The sequence below is a fragment of the Quercus lobata genome, chromosome 3, assembly GCF_001633185.2.
Source record: "Quercus lobata isolate SW786 chromosome 3, ValleyOak3.0 Primary Assembly, whole genome shotgun sequence".
NCBI lineage: Eukaryota > Viridiplantae > Streptophyta > Magnoliopsida > Fagales > Fagaceae > Quercus > Quercus lobata.
Window position 1 is genome coordinate 22,688,758 of NC_044906.1, and position 18,559 is coordinate 22,707,316.

General features: G+C 40.5%; 2 protein-coding genes across 2 annotated transcripts; one reads left to right on the top strand and one right to left on the bottom strand.

Annotated features, from left to right (window-relative positions):
- The first annotated feature begins 137 nt into the window (after nucleotides 1-137).
- LOC115980574 lies at nucleotides 138-10,490 on the top strand. Its single transcript, XM_031102810.1, has 6 exons — nucleotides 138-162; nucleotides 1,594-3,127; nucleotides 3,299-3,959; nucleotides 4,359-4,419; nucleotides 9,043-9,218; nucleotides 10,260-10,490. The coding sequence occupies exons 1-6, from the start codon at nucleotides 138-140 to the stop codon at nucleotides 10,488-10,490; spliced, it is 2,688 nt and encodes an 895-aa protein (XP_030958670.1).
- Nucleotides 10,491-14,448: 3,958 nt separating this feature from the next.
- LOC115980575 (uncharacterized protein DDB_G0286299-like) lies at nucleotides 14,449-16,921 on the bottom strand. The gene is made up of 4 exons (XM_031102811.1): nucleotides 16,906-16,921; nucleotides 16,052-16,285; nucleotides 15,615-15,988; nucleotides 14,449-15,201 (listed from the first exon to the last, which is right to left on the bottom strand). Exons 1-4 carry the CDS (start codon nucleotides 16,919-16,921, stop codon nucleotides 14,449-14,451), a joined length of 1,377 nt encoding a protein of 458 aa, XP_030958671.1.
- Between the last annotated feature and the right edge of the window lie 1,638 nt (nucleotides 16,922-18,559).

The window sequence follows — 18,559 nt, forward strand, 5'->3', positions numbered from 1 at the left end:
AAATAAATAAATAAATGGGAATGGTTTTGCTCCAGCAATTATTGCATATTTCTGTTACAGCAAAAAGTAAAAAAGAATAAGAAAAAAGAAAAAGAAAAAAGATAAGTGTTTAAGGTCCAAATGATCAATGCACATATATGACCCTAGCAGGGACGGACCCAGGTACAAGGCTAAGGGGGCCCGAGCCCCCCCTGGGCCCAAAAAAAAAATTTTTTAGCAAGTAAAATTTTTCCAAAAAAAAAAAAAAGGGGCTTGGGCCCCCCTAAAATTTTTGCTCCGGCCCCCTTCCCCTAGCCCATCATCCGCATGAACCCCCCTTCCCCTAGCCCATCATCCGGCCAGCTCAGAGCAGAGCCCATAAGGCCATAACCCATGTCAATCCACAAAAAAAAAAAAAAAAAAAGAAAAAATCTCAGCCCTCAGCAGTCCAAAACCAACGGAGAAAGCAAAAACCAAAGGAAAAAAAAGAAAAAAAAAAGAAAAAGAAAGGAAAGTTTGGAGACCCAGAGGCGAGAGCCACGAGCGAGAGTGCGAGACGGAGAGAGACAGAGAGGCAGCGGTGTCGCCCAGTCGCCGTGACCGCCGTGACGGAGAGAGACAGAGAGCGAGACGAGAGCGAGAGAGTCCCTGAGTGCGAACCCAGCTGCTTCGAGCGAGACCCACGCCGCCGCCGGCGAAAGCCAGACCCACGCCGCCGCGAGATCCACTTGCTGCTGCCGCCGTGGTTGCCGTTTCCCGATCTGCCCAGCCCAGCTTCGAGCCTTCACAGAATCACAGTTCACAGAATCAGGTATTTACTCTTTAACTCTTATCTTTTCCTTCAAATTTCAAAACCTTGTGAATCTGTGATCTGAGATTCTGAGAATCAAAGAAACTGTGCAGCTGTGCTTGTGGTGTTTGAGTGTTTCTTGTTTGTGTTTTTAGTTTTTACTGATAACTGATTTGGTGATTTGGTGCTTGTGTTGTGCTGCGGCTGAACTGAACTGTGTGTGTGTTTTTTTTTTTTTTGGGTTTTTGGCTTTGTGACTGTGTTTGTGGCTCTTGCTGCCTTGCATTATGCCTTGCATTATATAGATAAAAGAAATAGAATGATAGATAGAGTCAGATGCTTTGTTGACTGGTAGTTGGAGTGTTGGACATTAGTTGGACATAATAATAGGGAATAGGGAAAAGTGGTGTGGAGTTGCTGTTTGGGCAAAGACAAGCGACAGGGGAGAAAAAAAAAACAAAAAAAAAAGGGTAAAGTTAAGAAAAGTTTTTGTTAATAGTGCTTGACTGTCTGTAGTGGGATTCATTAGATATTTGGATTAGTGGGTCAGAATTAGGAAGATGAAGACAAGAAACAATACAAAGATACAAAAAACATAAAAGATATAAATAAAGGAAGAGACAACACAGAGACATAAATAAAGGCAGTTTAAACACAAAGATATTAAAGGCAGACAAAAGACAAAAAGAAAAAAAATAAATCATATAATATAAGAAATTATCACACAAATTTAAAAAAAATAACGGTAATTCTTATATAATTTTTATTTTATTTGTAGATCATGAAAAAATCAACTACAATGCTTGATTTTTTCAAAAGAAAAGGTTCAACTTCAAATTCTTCTGAAGTCAACGTGGAATTGCCAACAACTAATGTTGCTATTCCAATTCCGGAAAATGCGGATGTTCCAATTCCGGAAAATGCGGATGTTCCAATCTCTCAAACACAATTTCAAAGAATTGACCTTGATTCTTTGGATTATGATCCCGGAACACGCAAACAAATATGGGAATATCATGTTAATCAACGTGATGAAATTCGACGGGCTTACATTAAAAAAGGTCCGCACCAACCTCCTCTAGAGACATTCAAAAAAAGTGGAAAGCAGAATCGTAGCTTTCAAGCTTCTTGGTATAGAAATAATTCAAAATGGCTTGAATATTCTCCTACAACAGATGCAGCTTATTGTCTACCCTGCTTTGTTTTTCATAATCCAAATGTGGTTGTGGGACAAAATACATTTATTGTTGGTGGATTTAGAAATTGGAAAAAGGTTGGGGGCAAAGATTGTTCTTTTCAAGTTCATATAGGAAAAGATCCTAACTCAGCTCATAGAGTTGCTGAGCAAATGTGTAAGGATTTGATGAACCAATCGCAGCATTTGCAAAGGGTAGTTGATCATTTCACTACTGAACAAATTGCAAATAATCGGTTGCAATTGAAGGCTACAATTTTTATTGTGCGATATCTTGCCTTTCAAGCTATAGCTTTTAGAGGTCGAGATGAAAGTTTTAGTTCATTAAATCGTGGGAACTTTCATGAATCATTGGGTATTGTGACTTTTTGGAATGAGAAGGTTGCTGAAATAATAGAAAAAGCTCCAAAAAATGCAACCTACACATCACCTAGGATTCAAAAGGAAATTCTACATGTTTTCTCAACTAAAGTGAAGAAGGCCATTCGGGAAGAAATTGGTGATGCAAAGTTTTGCATAATGGTTGATGAAGCTCGTGATGAGTCCATGAAAGAGCAAATGGCTGTGGTGTTTAGATATGTTGATGCAGAAGGCTTTGTGAAAGAACGCTTTTTTGGGCTTATTCATGTTGTTGACACTGCAGCTTTGACTCTAAAAAAGGGGATATATTCTTTGTTATCTCAATATTGCTTAGATATACAAAATATTCGAGGGCAAGGATATGATGGAGCAAGCAACATGCGAGGTATGTGGAATGGATTACAAGCTTTGATTTTGAATGATTGCCCATATGCTTACTATATCCATTGTTTTGCACATCGCTTACAATTGGCATTAGTAAAAGCATCAAAACAAGTTGTTCCCATTAGTCATTTTTTTCTTACATTGCTTTTTCTGATCAAAATTGTTAGTGCTTCATGCAAGCGCAATGAGCAATTGAAAGTTGCCAATGCTAATGAAATAGCACGTTTGATTGATCTTGAAGAGCTTGAGACTGGAAGTGGACTTAATCAAATTGGCACTTTACAACGACCTGGAGAAACACGTTGGAGTTCACATTTTAGATCAGTTTCTAGCTTATTAAGGATGTTTAGTTCAACTGTTGAAGTTTTACAAAATATAATTGATGGTGCAATTGATGGAGAAAATCGGGCAGAAGGAGAGTCAGCTTATGAAGGTTTAACTTCATTTGAATTTGTTTTCATCTTGCATCTTGAGAAGGAAACTATGGAGATCACTGATAAACTTTGTCAAGCTTTGCAAAGCCAATCTCAAGACATTTTAAATGCCATGCATTTAGTTTCATCTACTAAAGCACTTATCCAAAAATTTAGAGATGATGGATGGGATGGCTTACTCACCACTGTGATATCATTTTGTGAGAAGCATCGCATTGATGTCTTGGATATGAATGCTCGTTATGTTGCGAGGCGAGGTCGAGCTCGTAATCAACCAGATAACGTTACAAATGAGCATCATTATCGAGTAAATATTTTTTATGCTACAATAGATTCTCAACTACAGGAACTAAATTATCGGTTTAATGAAGATGCAATGGAGTTGCTTAGGCTTAGCTCAGCTTTAGAACCTCGAGAGGCATTAAAATCTTTCAGAATTAGTGATCTTTGTTTGTTGGTAAAGAATTTCTATCCACAAGATTTCACAGATTATGACAAACAAGTGTTGGAGAAAGAGCTTTTTCATTTTGAGCATAATGTAGTCCAAGATCCAGAGTTCAAAAAATTGAAAAGTTTATCTGAGTTGTCTCAATGGTTAGTGAGAACTGGAAATTCAGAACACTACAAACTTGTTTATAGAATGATGATACTTGTGCTTACTCTTCCAGTTTCTACTGCTACTACAGAGCGAGCATTTTCAGCTATGAAACTTGTCAAAACTGAACTTCGAAACAAAATGGAAGATGACTTTTTGAATGACTCTTTGATGTTATACATTGAAAAGGATATAGCTTCGACATTTAGTTTGGATTCAATAGTAGATGATTTTGAAGATTTGAAAGAGCGTCGAGTTCCCTTTTCATAGATGATTGTATAAAGAAACAATAGTGTTTCACATCTTTTGTTTTGTTAGTAGATTGTATCTTAATATATTAAGAAACAATGATTTTTGGGTATTTGTCTTAGTTGATAGTTTATTAATACTATATGGATGCGTATTTGAAAATTTTTTTTTTTGCTTATCTCTAGCCCCCCCCCGACTTAAAATCCTGCGTTCGTCCCTGGACCCTAGAACACAATTCCCTTCCTTTCCCTAAACAAATTAGCTCATCCTCTTCCCCATAAACACATTCACTGTCCGGTTGGAGATAAAAAGATCACTGATTTGATTTATTTATTGATATATGAAATCTATTTCCAATTGCTCTCATTTTAGTCTTTCACCTTCCCAGAAGTCGCCAAAGTAGTAAGCAGAATAATCGGGAAGCTGCTACGAGGTGAGTGTATTTTTTCCTGGGCAATTTTGATTGTTTGCCTTAAGTACTTACTATGAGAAACTTTTGTTTAGTAGAAGCAAAACCCAGTGAAAATAAAAAGAAAGTTCAAAGAAAATGGGAAACCACTACTTGATCATGCACTAGAAACACTCTAAAGAATCCAAGTTTTTTAAAGCGTACAATACTTTTCTTAACCGGGTTCAGCTCCTATTGTTTCAGCCTTCTCCAAGAATGGAATTCAAACATTCTAAGGAAGAAAATTCTTTCAAAACCTCGAAACAAACATTTAGTTGAAACCTTAATCATCTTGAATCCCACATATAACCTATCCACTTTCCAAAAACATTCTTAATATATTTTCGAAAACCCACTCCAAGAGACCCTTTAACTTATTCCTTGTCAGTCTTAAGTAAATTATTTCTTACTTTGAAGATTTATTAACACACACACACACACTTACTTTTGCCATTCTTTCCTAATCGTAATACACTAAATCTTATTAGCATCAAGTTTTATTTCATGTTTGGATTAATAAAGTATTTTATGTTTGGAAGAATGAACATGATAAGTTTTATATAGAAAAAAGGATTGTAATTGAACAAAGAGTGGAAAGTGCAATTTCATTTTCATTGTTTGTCTTTCATTAAACTTCTCTTGGTCTTGATTGAACTTGCATTGCACAAACCATTTTTTTGGTTTTGAAATCTTTTTAATATGTCTAAGTATCTTTAGCAGGAGAAGAAATTACGAAATTTAAAGAGATCTTTGAAGGCATGGTTGCCAACAACATAGGATCTTTAAGTCTTTGGCTAGCTGACCTCAAGTCCATAAGCAAGTAATAAATAAATAAAAAAGATTTTTGAATTCTTGGATTATAGATGTCATCTTACACTATGAATCTAAACTCTTTTCAATTAAACAAAAATTAATCTAAACTTATATTTTCGATTTAAAGTTAAATGTGCACTTTCGATGTTGCTTCTAAAACAAAACAAAAAATACTATATTTTTACAAATAAAGAACTCGGAATACAAGCTAGTAACAAAATAATTCTCCATGATCATTTTTTCTTGTCAAAATTCTCTATAGGATCAAGGGGTTTGAATTTCCCAAATATAATTGGAAATATCAGGTTTTGTAAAACATTAATCTGAAAAATTACACTAAAGGCTCTATTAAGTCACCGTTACATGCGTTATTAAAAACCACATCACAGGCAAAATTAAATTTCATTACAGATATGATTGACGCGGTAATTACATAAGTGTAGTTTGAGCATATTAGAATTCCAAATATGAGTCTATGACAGCATGCTAGGTAGATTATGCTTTCTTACTTTGAAGATTTATATTGACTTATATCATAAGAAAACTTGACATCTTAGTCCTGCATATAGATGTTATAATCCTCATTGGAACACACTTTTGTATATCGACCAGGTTCTATTCGTTGACATATAATGTTTGAATACAGAAATTGTGGAGCACTGAGGAAGGAAAAAAAAAAAAAAACAAAAAGCCAAGAAAATGTGGAGTCGCGACCTCCCAGAAAATCTGGTAGTGGAAATCCTATCAAGGTCGCCAGTGAAATCCTTGATGCGATTCAAGTCCGTACGCAAATCCTGGCATGCTCATTTAAGAAACCATTCTTTTATCACCCAGCACCACAAATGGGCCACTTCTGACAATCAAGGACGTGGTGTTGTCTTTACGCATGAGCACCATGGGCAGACCCATGTCGCATTGCTCTCTAATGATACTCTAGAGATGTCCAGGGATATAGAGCTTGTCATTCTTCCCAGAGAAGTTTGACAAACTACTAATTGATGGTCCATGTAATGGAATATTTTTTCTATATGGTACGTCCTTGGAGGGTATATTTTTTTCCATACGGTACGTCCTTGGGAGTGTCTATATGGTGAGGAGATATTGTTGTGGAACCCTGCCACAAGAGAATCAAAGTTGCTTCCCATAATAAAGCAACGCTCGCGTTATAGTGGCCCTTACGTAGCCTACAATTTCGGCTTTGGAATTGATCCAAAGACCAATGATTTGAAGGTGGTTAGGATTGTGGACTTCTATCGGCACAAGCAACCCCAATTTGAGGTATACAACCTTAGTACTGATTCTTGGAGAGTGATTGATACACCGGTTGGGCGACTAGATTATATATTTTATCCTAGGTTTCCATCATACCTAATGGATTTTATCACTGGAAGGCTAGAGGGTATGGCATTACTGGACGTCGGGATTTTCACTACTTCATGCTTTCGTTTGACATGAGTAATGAGGTTTTCCAAGACATTTCAAATGGGCTAGCAGCTGGTATGATATATGGGTTATGAATGACACTGGTGTTAAAAGGACTTGGACAAAGAAATTCAAGCTCGGGCCTCACTTCAACTTCATAAAATGTTACAATTTCGGGAGGATGGATTGGTTCTTTATCAATGTCACGATGGTTGGTTGATATTCTACGACCAAAAAACACAAGAAGTAAGGAATATTGCAAAATATGATCACACTGGCTTTTACGACTCTTTCGCTGCTAGTTACACAGAGACACTAGTTTTATTAAATGACAGGAATGTAATGGAGTAACAAAAGTACAAAACAGTTCATAATATAGCTATGGATTCTCTTCTGGTGTACACCTACAAGAATATTCCAGTCCATTGAGGTGATATTTATTCCAATTTTTATGTATGAGTGCTATGCATTCTCCTGTATTTGCATAGCCGGATGGCCCCGTATTGTGTGCTTTTGGTTTTTTTTTTTTTTTTTTTTTTTTTTTTTTTTTTTTTGTGTTAGGTTTTTGTTTTGTGCATAGCTTTCAAAATCAAACATGTAGTTTATTAGTGTTGGATTGAAGGTTTCTATAATTCTACTTCCTAGAATTATCAGGAACGTTTCGGGTTTTGCAGTGACGTTTTGGATTATTATTTACCTTTTGTTCATAATTATTAACGTTTTGAAGGCCAAAAAGAATTAATCAATCCTCAGTCACGGTAACAAGACTTTCTCTATAAACCATTTATATTTGGGAGATTTATAATTGTGGGGGCCGGTTAATCAATAATTATTAAAATCGTGTTAACTGGGTCTGTGACCCATCCGAGGACGTAAAACTGTCCGAGGAGGCCCATATCAGGTTATAAGGATAGCCAAATGAAAAGAAGAGTAGATATCACGTGAGGTGAGTTCAGTATTCGTCCGAGGACAAAATCCTTCTCGGCAATATGAGTTCGAGGACGACCTGAATGCCATATTGTTGCAAACACACTTCAGAGCTACATTACGACTGAAGGTGGGACATGAGAACAAGGGTGGACATGGGACCAAGGGTGGACATGGGACCAAGGGTAAGAAAGAAAAGGTAAACAAATATCTTTAACAACAGCTGTCTCCGCATTAATTGTCTCTCAATCAACTCTTTAGCCGCATTAATATAAAGATGATGCCTGAACAGTGATGAGGCAGCCTTACAGCTGCTGGTTGGAGGTTTTAGAAGGTGTTGGACGGGACAGGAAGGGATCCCCCGAACCCAACCTACACGTGTGTGGTGAAGATAACACCAAGATGGCAGTATATAACATGGAAGAATGCATTGAAAAAAAGATTGGAACTTAAAATCCAGTGACACTTAGAGGAAAACCTTACGAAAATAAAGAGCTTAACTTGTTTCAAAGAGAAGTTGATTGTTATATTGGTGTTAATCCATCTATAAACGTAAAGTGTAATCGTTTTTCTTTTGGAGTTAATCTAGTTCTTTGACATTCATGTTTTACAAATTTATTGTTTGGGCCTTTAACGTTCGAACCCAATACGAATTTGGAATCATTACAAATTGAGTCCTTACAATTGGCGTTGTCTGTGGGGAGAGCTTGATCTAACTTAAAAGAAATTCGGTTCAAACATTCATGATGGAGGAAGTAGGTCCACATCGCTATGCAGCAGGACCACATCAGGTAGATACCAACCCACACTAAGCAGAATCAAGGGGCTCCCAGCATGGTAATCAGCACCAGAGTCCCGAACGGAGAGAAGGCCGTGAGGGGAGTATACGCACAACTCATACCACCAAAAGTCGCTCTCGTGGGCAGAGTCATGTTTCCCATGCAAAAAATGACAGGAACCTGCAACGTGAGATTAACGAGTTGAAGAGAGAGTTGCGCCATGCCCGGCGAGAACGTTCTCCACCATGCTCCGAACCATCATCCGAGGAGACGGATGGAGCTAGTTATAGGTGGAGATCCAGAACTCCGCCTAACAAGACCTTTTCCTATGAAGAGGAGCACAGCCATCGACATAGGTACAAAAGCCAGCCTAGTAGGGGCTTGGGGAACAACGCCATGAACAAAATGGCTATCTACTCCAGGGATGAGGCCTTGATGTGCAAGGTCTTTCCATCAAGTTTGGGTCCGGTGGCGATGAGATGGTTCAACGGTTTAAGGGCCAACTCTATTGAGTCCTTTAAAAAGCTTACCCGGGCTTTTGGTGCTTGCTTTATCACTTGCAGTAGGGTTCCTTGGCCTCTGGGATCCTTGCTGTCTATGTCCATGCGAGAGGGCGAGACTCTCAAAACTTATTCGGATAGATATTGGGAAATGTTTAATGAAATAGGGGGAGAGCATGATGATGTGGCCATAAGTACTTTCAAGGTTGGCCTTCCAGCCGAGCATGATTTAAGGAAATCTCTAACTTGTAAACCTGTTACCAGTGTACACCAATTGATGGATAGGATTGATAAGTACAGAAGAGTAGAAGATGACCAACTTCAGGAAAAAGGAAAAGCTAAGGTAATCCCTCAGGAGAGGAGGGATTTCAGGTCGGATCGTTACAATAGTAACTGACCTCGGAAAGATTTCGTTGGGCAATCAGGTTCTGCTGACACCCAGGTGGTTAATGTAGTGTTTCGGGAGCCGGTGCAGCAGGTGTTGGAGAAGATAAAGAATGAGTCATTTTTTAAATGGCCAAACAAGATGGCAGGAGAGCCTAAGAGATGCAACCCGAACCTTTACTGCCACTATCATCAGGATCATGGGCACACGACGGAGGATTGCAGGAACTTATGGGACCATTTGGAGCAGTTGGTCTGAGAGGGGAAATTGAAGCAACTCTTACATCAGTCCAGTGGCAGGGTAAGCTAGGCAGGCTCAGAAATGCGTGGGGATGCTTCTTTAAGACTCCCCCTTGGTACGATAAATGTTATTTTTGTCACCCCAGGGAGGACTGGATCTTGTTCTTCTATGGTACTGTCGGTGTTCCGACCTTTGGCCGAGGATCATTGCCAAGCGTCGAAGAGAGCCAGGGTGGACGTCCCCCTGATTTTGGGCTTTTCGGATGAGGACAAGGTTGGAACCATTTAGCCCCACGATAATGCTCTGGTGGTCACGTTGAGAATTGTTGGGTACGATGTCAAAAGGGTGATGATTGATCAAGGTAGTGCTGTTGATATAATGTACCTAGATTTGTATAAGGGGCTAGGTCTGAAGCCAGAGGACTTAGCAGCCTACAGTTCCCTTTTGGTGAGCTTTGAGGGAAGGATGGTCACTCCAAAAGGACAGATCAGACTACCTGTGCAAACCAGTATGGATGTGGTGGAGGTGGACTTCATTATTGTAGAAGTTTTCTCTCCATACACGGCTATTATGGGCAGACCTTGGCTTCATACCTTGGGAGCAGTCTCATCTACTCTATATTAGAAAGTGAAGTACCCATCTAGAGACCAAGTATTGGAGATAGTAGGAAGCCAGGTTGCAGCTCGGCAATGCCTGGTAGCGGCTATACAATATCGGTCAAAGGCAGAGACCTCGGCTACTGCCAATAATGGATTATAGCAATTAAAACCCCCAGCATTACCATTGGATGTACCAGCTGATGAGGTCAAGTGTGAAGATTTGGAGAGGGTAATTGTTGCTGATGATCCAGAAAGATTCTTCCAGGTTGGGCCTAAACTGCCTTTGCAAGAGAAGGAGAGATTGTTGGAATTCCTCAGAGCAAATGTAGATGTGTTCACATGGAGCCCATATGAAGCCCCAGGTGTAGATCCGAATTTCATTTATCATTGACTCAACGTGAATCCTTCCGTTATTCCCAAAAGACAGCTACCTCGGCGACCATCAAAAGAGCATGCCGAAACTGTCAGAAGTGAGGTGGCCAAGCTCAAGCAGGCTGGGGCTATCAAAGAAGTTTTTTATCCTCAATGGTTGCCCAATACGGTGGAGGTAATGAAGAAGACAGAAAAGTGGCGAGTGTGCGTGGACTTTACGGACCTTAATAAGGCTTGTCCCAAGGATCCATTTCCTATGCCGAAGATAGACCAGTTGGTAGATGCAACCATTGGTCATCCTAGGATGAGTTTCTTGGATGCCTTCCAAGGATATCACCAAATACCGCTAGCATTGGATGATCAAGAGAAGACTGCTTTTGTCACCCCTATTGAAAACTATCATTACAAAGTGATGCCCTTTGGTTTGAAAAATGCTGGATCTACCTACCAACGGATGATGACTAAAATGTTCGAACCACAACTGGGTAGAAGCATTGAAGTCTATATCGATGACATGGTAGTGAAGAGTAAAGTGGTGTCTGATCATGTGGAAGATCTTATGAACATCTTTGGAATACTGAGAAAGCATAAGCTACGTCTGAATGCTTCAAAGTGTTCCTTTGGTGTAGGTTCCGGAAGGTTCTTGGGATACATGGTGACTCATAGAGGAATTGAAGTGAACCCAGATCAGATTAAGGCCATCAATGATTTACAAGCACCCCGGAATCCAAAAGAGGTGCAGAAACTGACTGGAATGACTGCTGCTTTGAACCGATTTATCTCCAGATTGGCCAAGAGGTGTCATCCCTTTTTCCTTCTACTGCATAAGTGGAAAGGATTTGAATGGACCGAGGAGTGTGCTGTGGCGTTTCAGCAGTTGAAGGAGTACCTGTCCAGGCCGCCTATCATGTCTAGTCCTGAGGTGGATGAGGTGCTGTTTGCTTATCTAGCAGTTGCCCCTCATACTGTTAGTTTTGTCTTAATACGAGAGGACAACGGCGTCCAAAGACCAGTTTATTACGTAAGTAAGTCCCTTCATGAAACCGAGGTGAGATACTTATCATTGGAAAAGGCCATCTTGGCGGTGGTCCATGTAACACGCAAACTTCCACATTACTTTCAAGCCCATACAGTGGTTGTCTTGACTCAATTACCTCTCAAGTCCATACTTAGAAGTGTAGATTACACTGGGAGAATTGCTAAGTAGGGCACAATCCTAGGTGCTTTTGACATCAAGTATATGCCTCGCACCTCTGTGAAAGGTCAGGTCCTTGTCGATCTGGTAGTTGAGTTCGCCGAGTGTCCAGAAGAAGCTAACATAAAGCAAAGTGACATGGATGAAAAATCGGTTGGTTTGATATCCACATGAGGCGGTTCCTCTTGGAGGGTATATGTGGATGGAGCAGCAAACCAACGGGGGGTAGGATTGGGGCTAGTTTTGATATCCCCTGAAGAGATCATCATTGAGAAATCTTTAAGGTTGGGATTCTCGGCTACTAACAACGAAGCAGAATACGAAGCTTTATTGATGGGAATGAGTATGGTCTAGAAAATGGGTGGAAAGATAGCAGAATTATTCTCGGATTCAAGATTGGTAGTCGGCCAAGTGAGAGGAGAACTGGAAGCCCGAGATCCAAGAATGCAGGGGTATCTAAGTCAAGTTAGGCGTATGCAAACAAAATTTGAATCTTTCGTCTTGTCGCACATCTCTCGAGGTGAAAATACCCATGCCGATTCCCTAGCAACCTCTTCAACATGGAATTTTCCTCGGGTGATAATCGTCGAAGATTTGTATACACCCACTTCACCAGAAAAGGACGTACGTCAGATCCATCAAGTCAATCTAACGCTGAGCTGGATGGATCCCATATTGAAATTCCTCGAAAGTGACATCTTGCCCGAAGAGAAAATAGAAGCTGATAAAATACGGAGGAAAGCTCCTCGGTTTTGGTTATCCGAGGACAAAAAGTTATATAAACAATCCTTTTCTGGGCCGTACCTACTTTGTGTACATCCCGAGATGTGAGAGACACTCCTAGAGGAGCTGCATGAAGGCATTTGTGGAAGTCATACAGGGGGAAGGTCCCTATCACACCAGGCCATTACTCAAGGATATTGGTGGCCAAATATGCAGAAGGAAGCGCAGGATTATGTCAGAAAATGTGACCAGTGTCAAAGGTTCACCCCAAACATCCACCAGCCTGGAGGAATTCTTAACCCTCTGTCCAGCCCTTGGCCTTTTGCTTAATGGGGGCTAGATATTGTCGGTCCTTTTCGTAAAGTCTTAGGAAACAAAAAGTATTTGCTGGTTGGCACGGACTACTTTACTAAGTGGGTCGAGGCTGAACCTTTGGCTAACATCAGAGACGTAGATGTTAAGAGGTTTATTTGGAAGAATATTGTCACGCGATTTGGAACTCTGCGTACTCTTGTCTCGGATAATGGCCTTCAATTTGATAGTAAGGCCTTCAGGCAATACTGTTCAGACTTAGGTATAAAAAATAGATATTCCACTCCAGCTTATCCTCAAGGGAATGGGTAAGTTGAAGCTGTTAACAAAGTAATAGTCAATGGACTTAAGAAGAGACTGGATGATGCAAAAGGAAAATGGGTAGAGGAATTGCCACATGTTCTCTGGACCTACCAAACAACGCCTCGGAGATCAACAGGGGAGACTCCTTTTTCCATGACCTATGGAGTTGAGGCCGTCATCCCTCTGGAAACTGGATTCCCAACGTTAAGAACAAGTACATTTTCCTCGAACAGTAATGATGGGCTGTTGGGGAAAAGTTTAGACTTGATTGAAGAGTGAAGGGAGAGTGCAATGGTCCAATTGACTTACTACCAACATAAACTCAGGCAAGACTATGATACTAATGTAAAGCTGAGACCATTAGTAGTAGGAGATCTGGTGCTAAGGAAAGTTCTGGGAACCACCAAGAATCCAGCTTGGGGAAAATTGAGGCCTAATTGGGAGGGGCTTTATCGGATTACTTCAGTAGCCAAAATAGGAGCCTATTATCTGGAAGACCTGGATGAAAAAGCTGTACTCCATCCTTCGAATGTAAATAATCTCAAGAAGTATTATTATTAATGAAAGTAGTCGAGTTTGGGTTTTCTTTTAATTTATGTTGATCATGCATCTAGTGTTCCCACATCTAATGGCATCTTGTGAAGTATTAAATAGAAACTAAGTTATGTCAGGTTCTCGGACCTCAAATTTAGTGAAAATTAATACCCTGTGATATTTACTGAAGTATTAAAAAGAAACTAAGTTATGTCAGGTCCTCGGACCACAAATTTAGTGGAAATTAATACCCTGTGATATTTACTAAAGTATTAAACAGAAACTAAGTTATGTCAGGTCCTCGGATCACAAACTTAGTGGAAATTAATACCCTGTGATATTTACTGAAGTATTAAACAGAAACTAAGTTATGTCACGTCCTCGGACCACAAACTTAGTGGAAATTAATACCCTATGATATCTACTGAAGTATTAAACGGAAACCTATGAACATCATCTAATGCACAATTGAAATACTATAGACCCAACTTTATCCAACTTTTGAACATTCCCTAAAGTTTCAATTGATTAGAAAGAATACGTATGTATCCAAAATGTCTCCCTGAGACCTCATAGTATTAATGTTTATCACCCATTTTTAATCGCCAATTGTTAATGTTTATAAGTTATGTTTTCTCTTGCAAACGAAAGATAGTCAAAATGAATCCATTCAAAGTAAGATAACACAGTAAACAAGTACAAAAATAAGATAAAACGGCAACAACAATAAGCAAATAAATATAAATATCCTTACAAAAGCCCTAATCAAATTACAAAATAAGTCCTATTTTTTCAACTTGATTTGGAGCTTTGGAGCTTGGCTGGCTGATTTATTCGCCTCCGAGGTGGTGACTCCCTCTTTTTCCTTAATAGCTCCCCCAGCTGGCATGACTGTGGAGGCCAAATCCTATTAAAAGCCCTGAGAGGCCACCTCTGCCTCGGAAGCAGTTGTAGTCTTGTCCAAGGAGACTTCTGGAGGGGCATTATTCTCTTTAGCTAGCTCTAGTTGGCCAGGAGGAGGAAGACTTGGAGGCAAAACCTCCTCATTAGGGTTAATGGTTGAGGAATTGTCTTCAGCCTGACTGGATGAAAGAGCTGAGGTGCAGATTGCTTCAGGGTAGAACACGTTCTCTGGCCTCCTTAACTCAGATGAAGCCTCAACCCCAGCTCGGTTAAGGGTTTCGTCCCAAGTTTGGGCACAGTAGATGCGGCATACCATTGTCACCTCTGCCCTTAGTGTCTCCTCCGTCTTAGCCACACCGATTTCATAGCCTTTCTGCTCGGCCTCGTTCGTTGCCTGTTCGGCCTCGGCTTTTGCTTTCTCAGCTTCCTCTCTGGACTTTTTAGCTTGCTCCCTCAGCTTTTGGGTTTCCTCCAAGTGCTTTTTAAGGACTGCAATTTGCTCCCGGGCAGCCTTTAGTTTTGCATTTGCTTCATGCAAGCGCTTTCCCTGGTCCTCGGCTTGCTTTTGAAAGCCTTCCAAGGCCGAGTCAGCGCACTTGCGAGCTTGCTCCTCAGCAAGTAATTTCTTCCTCGCAGCAGCCAAGTCCTGCTCGGATTGTGTCAAAGTCTGTATAGCCAACGCTTGTTGCTTCCTTTCGTCATCTAGCTGACTGTAGCAGCAATTAAGCATCTCATCCAGCTTAAAAGTGTTTTGGATGACCTAAAAGGAAGAAATTAACACTATAGTCAGTAAAAAGTACACATAAGTGAGTAATAATCACAAAAAGAAAAAGAAAAGAGTTAGCACTTTACCATGCCCAAGTATCTTTTATTATTGAGGATGAGTTCATTCTTCCTCGCATTCTTTATTTCGGCCATATCTCTTGGGAGAAACAAGGCCTCCTCTATAGCCGAGGCTATGTGACACCCAATGCCACCGTTGAAGTCCCTAATAAATGCATCATCTCGTAGGGGCTCCCCGGCATGCATGGGTGCTGGCAGCCAGGCTTGAGGCTCAGGAGGTTGAGTGTCAGACCTCTCCTGGCCTCGCTGAGGAAGATGGCTAGGTTTTTATTGCTTTGCAGCTCGCTGGGCATCCTCCTCGTGGGTCAGGCGAGCCTTGCCAGCATTCACCGCATCCTTCCTCTTCTGCTCCCTGCGCCTTTTTAACTCTGCAGCATCAGCTCTGACTGGCTGTGGAGGATGATGAGAAGGTGGATGAGGAGCAGGAGGAGGAGACCTGGTGGGAAGAGAAGGAATTTGAGATTGCATTGATTTCCCCGGCACATTCTTACCAGGCTGATTCTCGATCAACTCCATTAAACTTCTTTGGGGCTTCCTTTGTATTTCCATTTCGTCAAGATCTTCCTCGGAGCGTATAGGTTGATAAAAAACCCCATTATCTTCCGAGGAGTCTGAGAGTTCTACAACTTCTTCCTCTTCTTCTTCCTCTTCCTCTTTCTCTTCTACTTCCTCTTCTCTGAGGACAGGCTGGGATGAAGAGACTCCTGTTGAGATGGCGGCCACAAAAAGGGGCTTAGTGTGGGATGTATCCTAGGGAAGTGGAATACCTTCTGGAACGATGAACCTCTTGTAGTCAACACTAATACGGTGAAGTCGAGGATAGCGGGCTCTGATCACGCACTTCGGCACTTGGAGAGCAAACGAGAGGGGGGTGTAGCCGAGGATTAAATGGGCTGCCCGGAGTTGGCCATCAGCTTCGTTCACGTATATCTCGGCTTTCAATACCCTATCCAAGCTTGCTTTGTTGACTAACTTAAGGTTGGGCTTGGTGAAACGTCTATCTGCAAAATCATTGAATTGAAATGAAGCGTCATTAGGAATAAGAATACTAAGACTCAAAAAAAAAAAAAAAGGGAAAAATATGTATGAACTGGATATTATGAATCTATGACTGCATTCCCACCTGGTGTTTCTTCCTCCGTGGGGCATGGTAGACCATCATGCCATTCTCCAGAAAAGATAAGGAAATCCTCCTTTAAGTTCTTATTTGAAGTGGGAAGGCACTGAATTAGCCTCACCTCGGGATATCTCGACTTGAGATAATATCCCTGCTTCTTTAAATGGTGGAGGTTGTACACCCAATTTACGTCATCATGGGTCAGGTTTAGGTCCATTCTCTCGTTCAAGGCCTCTATACTTCCCAGGACCCTAAACATGTTTGGGGCACACTGAGTTGGGGATAACCTAAAGAACCTAAGATAGCTCCTAGTAATCTTACCCATGGGGATGGTCATCCCGCCTTCTATGAAGGCAATCATGAGAATAACTACTTCCTCTGTTTGCCTAGCATCGGCCCATTCCCCTTGGGCTGCGTACCTCATACCCACTGTTGAGGGAATCCTATACTTAGAGCAGAAATTTCTCATACTTTCCTCGGACTTAACTAGACATCGAAACTTACCTTCCTTTTTCCCCATTTTCCTAAAGGATTTAGTAGATAAATTAACGAGTTTAAGATGAAAGCGGTAAAGGTTTTAAGAAAACTTACAGGTTTGAAAGAGGGTCTTTGGACAAGATTTTAGTAGTTGTAGATGCCAGGAAAACGATGAAAAAGGAGAAAGACAGGTTCAGTGTATGAGCTCTAGAATTGTGTGATCGTTGAAGGTAAGAAAGAGAATTGATTTGAGAATTCCTTTATAGTCGTACAGAAGTTATGAGCGGGAAATTTCCCGCTCGCGAAACGAGATAGACCCTCTACCATTCGATTTACATCTTACCGTTGAACGTGGGAGACAAGGGCGTCGCCAAAATTTAATGCTGCCACGCTCGGGACGCTGAAGCTTCAGGAGCATGCCCAAAACATAAAAGGGTATGGGCATGTGACATCAAAATCAATCTTTTCTCCCTAGGAGTCGAAAAGCAAGATTTTGAGGGGTTATTGTGGAGGCCGGTTAATCAATAATTATTAAAATTGTGTTAACTGGGCCTGTGACCCACCCGAGGACGTAAAACTGTCCGAGGAGGCTCATATCAGGTTATAAGGGTAACCAAATGAAAAAAAAAGAGTAGATATCACGTGAGGTGAGTTCAGTATTCGTCCGAGGACAAAATCCTTCTCGGCAATGTGAGTCTGAGGATGACCTGAACGCCATATTGTTGCAAACACACTTCAGAGCTACATTACGACTGAAGGTGGGACATGGGACTAAGGGTAAGAAAGAAAAGGTAAACAAATATCTTTAATAACAGCTGCCTCTGCATTAATTGCCTCTCAACCAACTCTCTGGTCGCATTAATGTGGAGGTGATGCCTGAACAGTGATGAGGCAGCCTTACAGCTGTTGGTTGGAGGTTCCAAAAGGTGTTGGATGGGACAGGAAGGGATCCCTCGAACCTAACCTACACGTGTGTGGTGAAAATGACACCAAGAGAGCAGTATATAATATGGAAGAATACATTGAAAAAAAGATCGAAACTTAAAATCCAGTGACGCTTAAAGGAAAACCTTACGAAAATAAAGAGCTTAACTTGTTTCAAAGAGAAGTTGATTGTCATATTGGTGTTAATCCATCTATAAACGTAAAGTGTAATCGTTTTTCTTTTGGAGTTAATCTAGTTCTTTGACATCCACGCTCTACAAATTTATTGTTTGGGCCTTTAACGTTCGAACCCAATACGAATTTGGGATCGTTACAAATTGAGTCCCTACAATAATATTACGTAATGGAACATTTAGGTCAGGTGATAAATATGCATATTAATTTCTCTGTATTGCACCTTATCATCATTGTCATTTTTTGCAAAGGATTAGCACCGATTTCTTTGTATCCTGAATCTTCTTTTTCTGAAAAAGGAGCAGTAATTTCAAATTTAAAGGATGCAATTACAAGATCATAAAATTTCTGTGAAATTTATTAGGTGTCTATTGGTTTATGCACTTAACGTATGGATTAGTGGAGACATATAAGCGGCCCCATACTTGTTTAAAGGCCACCATAAAAGGAAACCCAGAGCTTCCCTTTGTGAATTGGTCAGAGTTTAGTTTTATGACTTAGGGCGCTTATTTAGAGTCATAATACTGCAAATCATGAGGGAAGCTTTTTTCAATTTTAATTT

Bases quoted from the DNA above. Each gene is read 5' to 3' on its own strand.
- LOC115980574 (XM_031102810.1), top strand. From the start codon at position 138: ATGACCCTAGCAGGGACGGACCCAG. The intron at 4,420-9,042 runs GTGAGTGTATTT...TTAATGAAATAG, and splicing joins AATCGGGAAGCTGCTACGAG to GGGGAGAGCATGATGATGTG. The intron at 9,219-10,259 runs GTAATCCCTCAG...AATGGATTATAG, and splicing joins AGGAAAAAGGAAAAGCTAAG to CAATTAAAACCCCCAGCATT.
- LOC115980575 (XM_031102811.1), bottom strand. The intron at 15,989-16,051 runs GTATTCCACTTC...CCATCTCAACAG, and splicing joins GAGGTTCATCGTTCCAGAAG to GAGTCTCTTCATCCCAGCCT. The intron at 15,202-15,614 runs GTGAATGCTGGC...TCTTCCTTTTAG, and splicing joins AGCAGAAGAGGAAGGATGCG to GTCATCCAAAACACTTTTAA.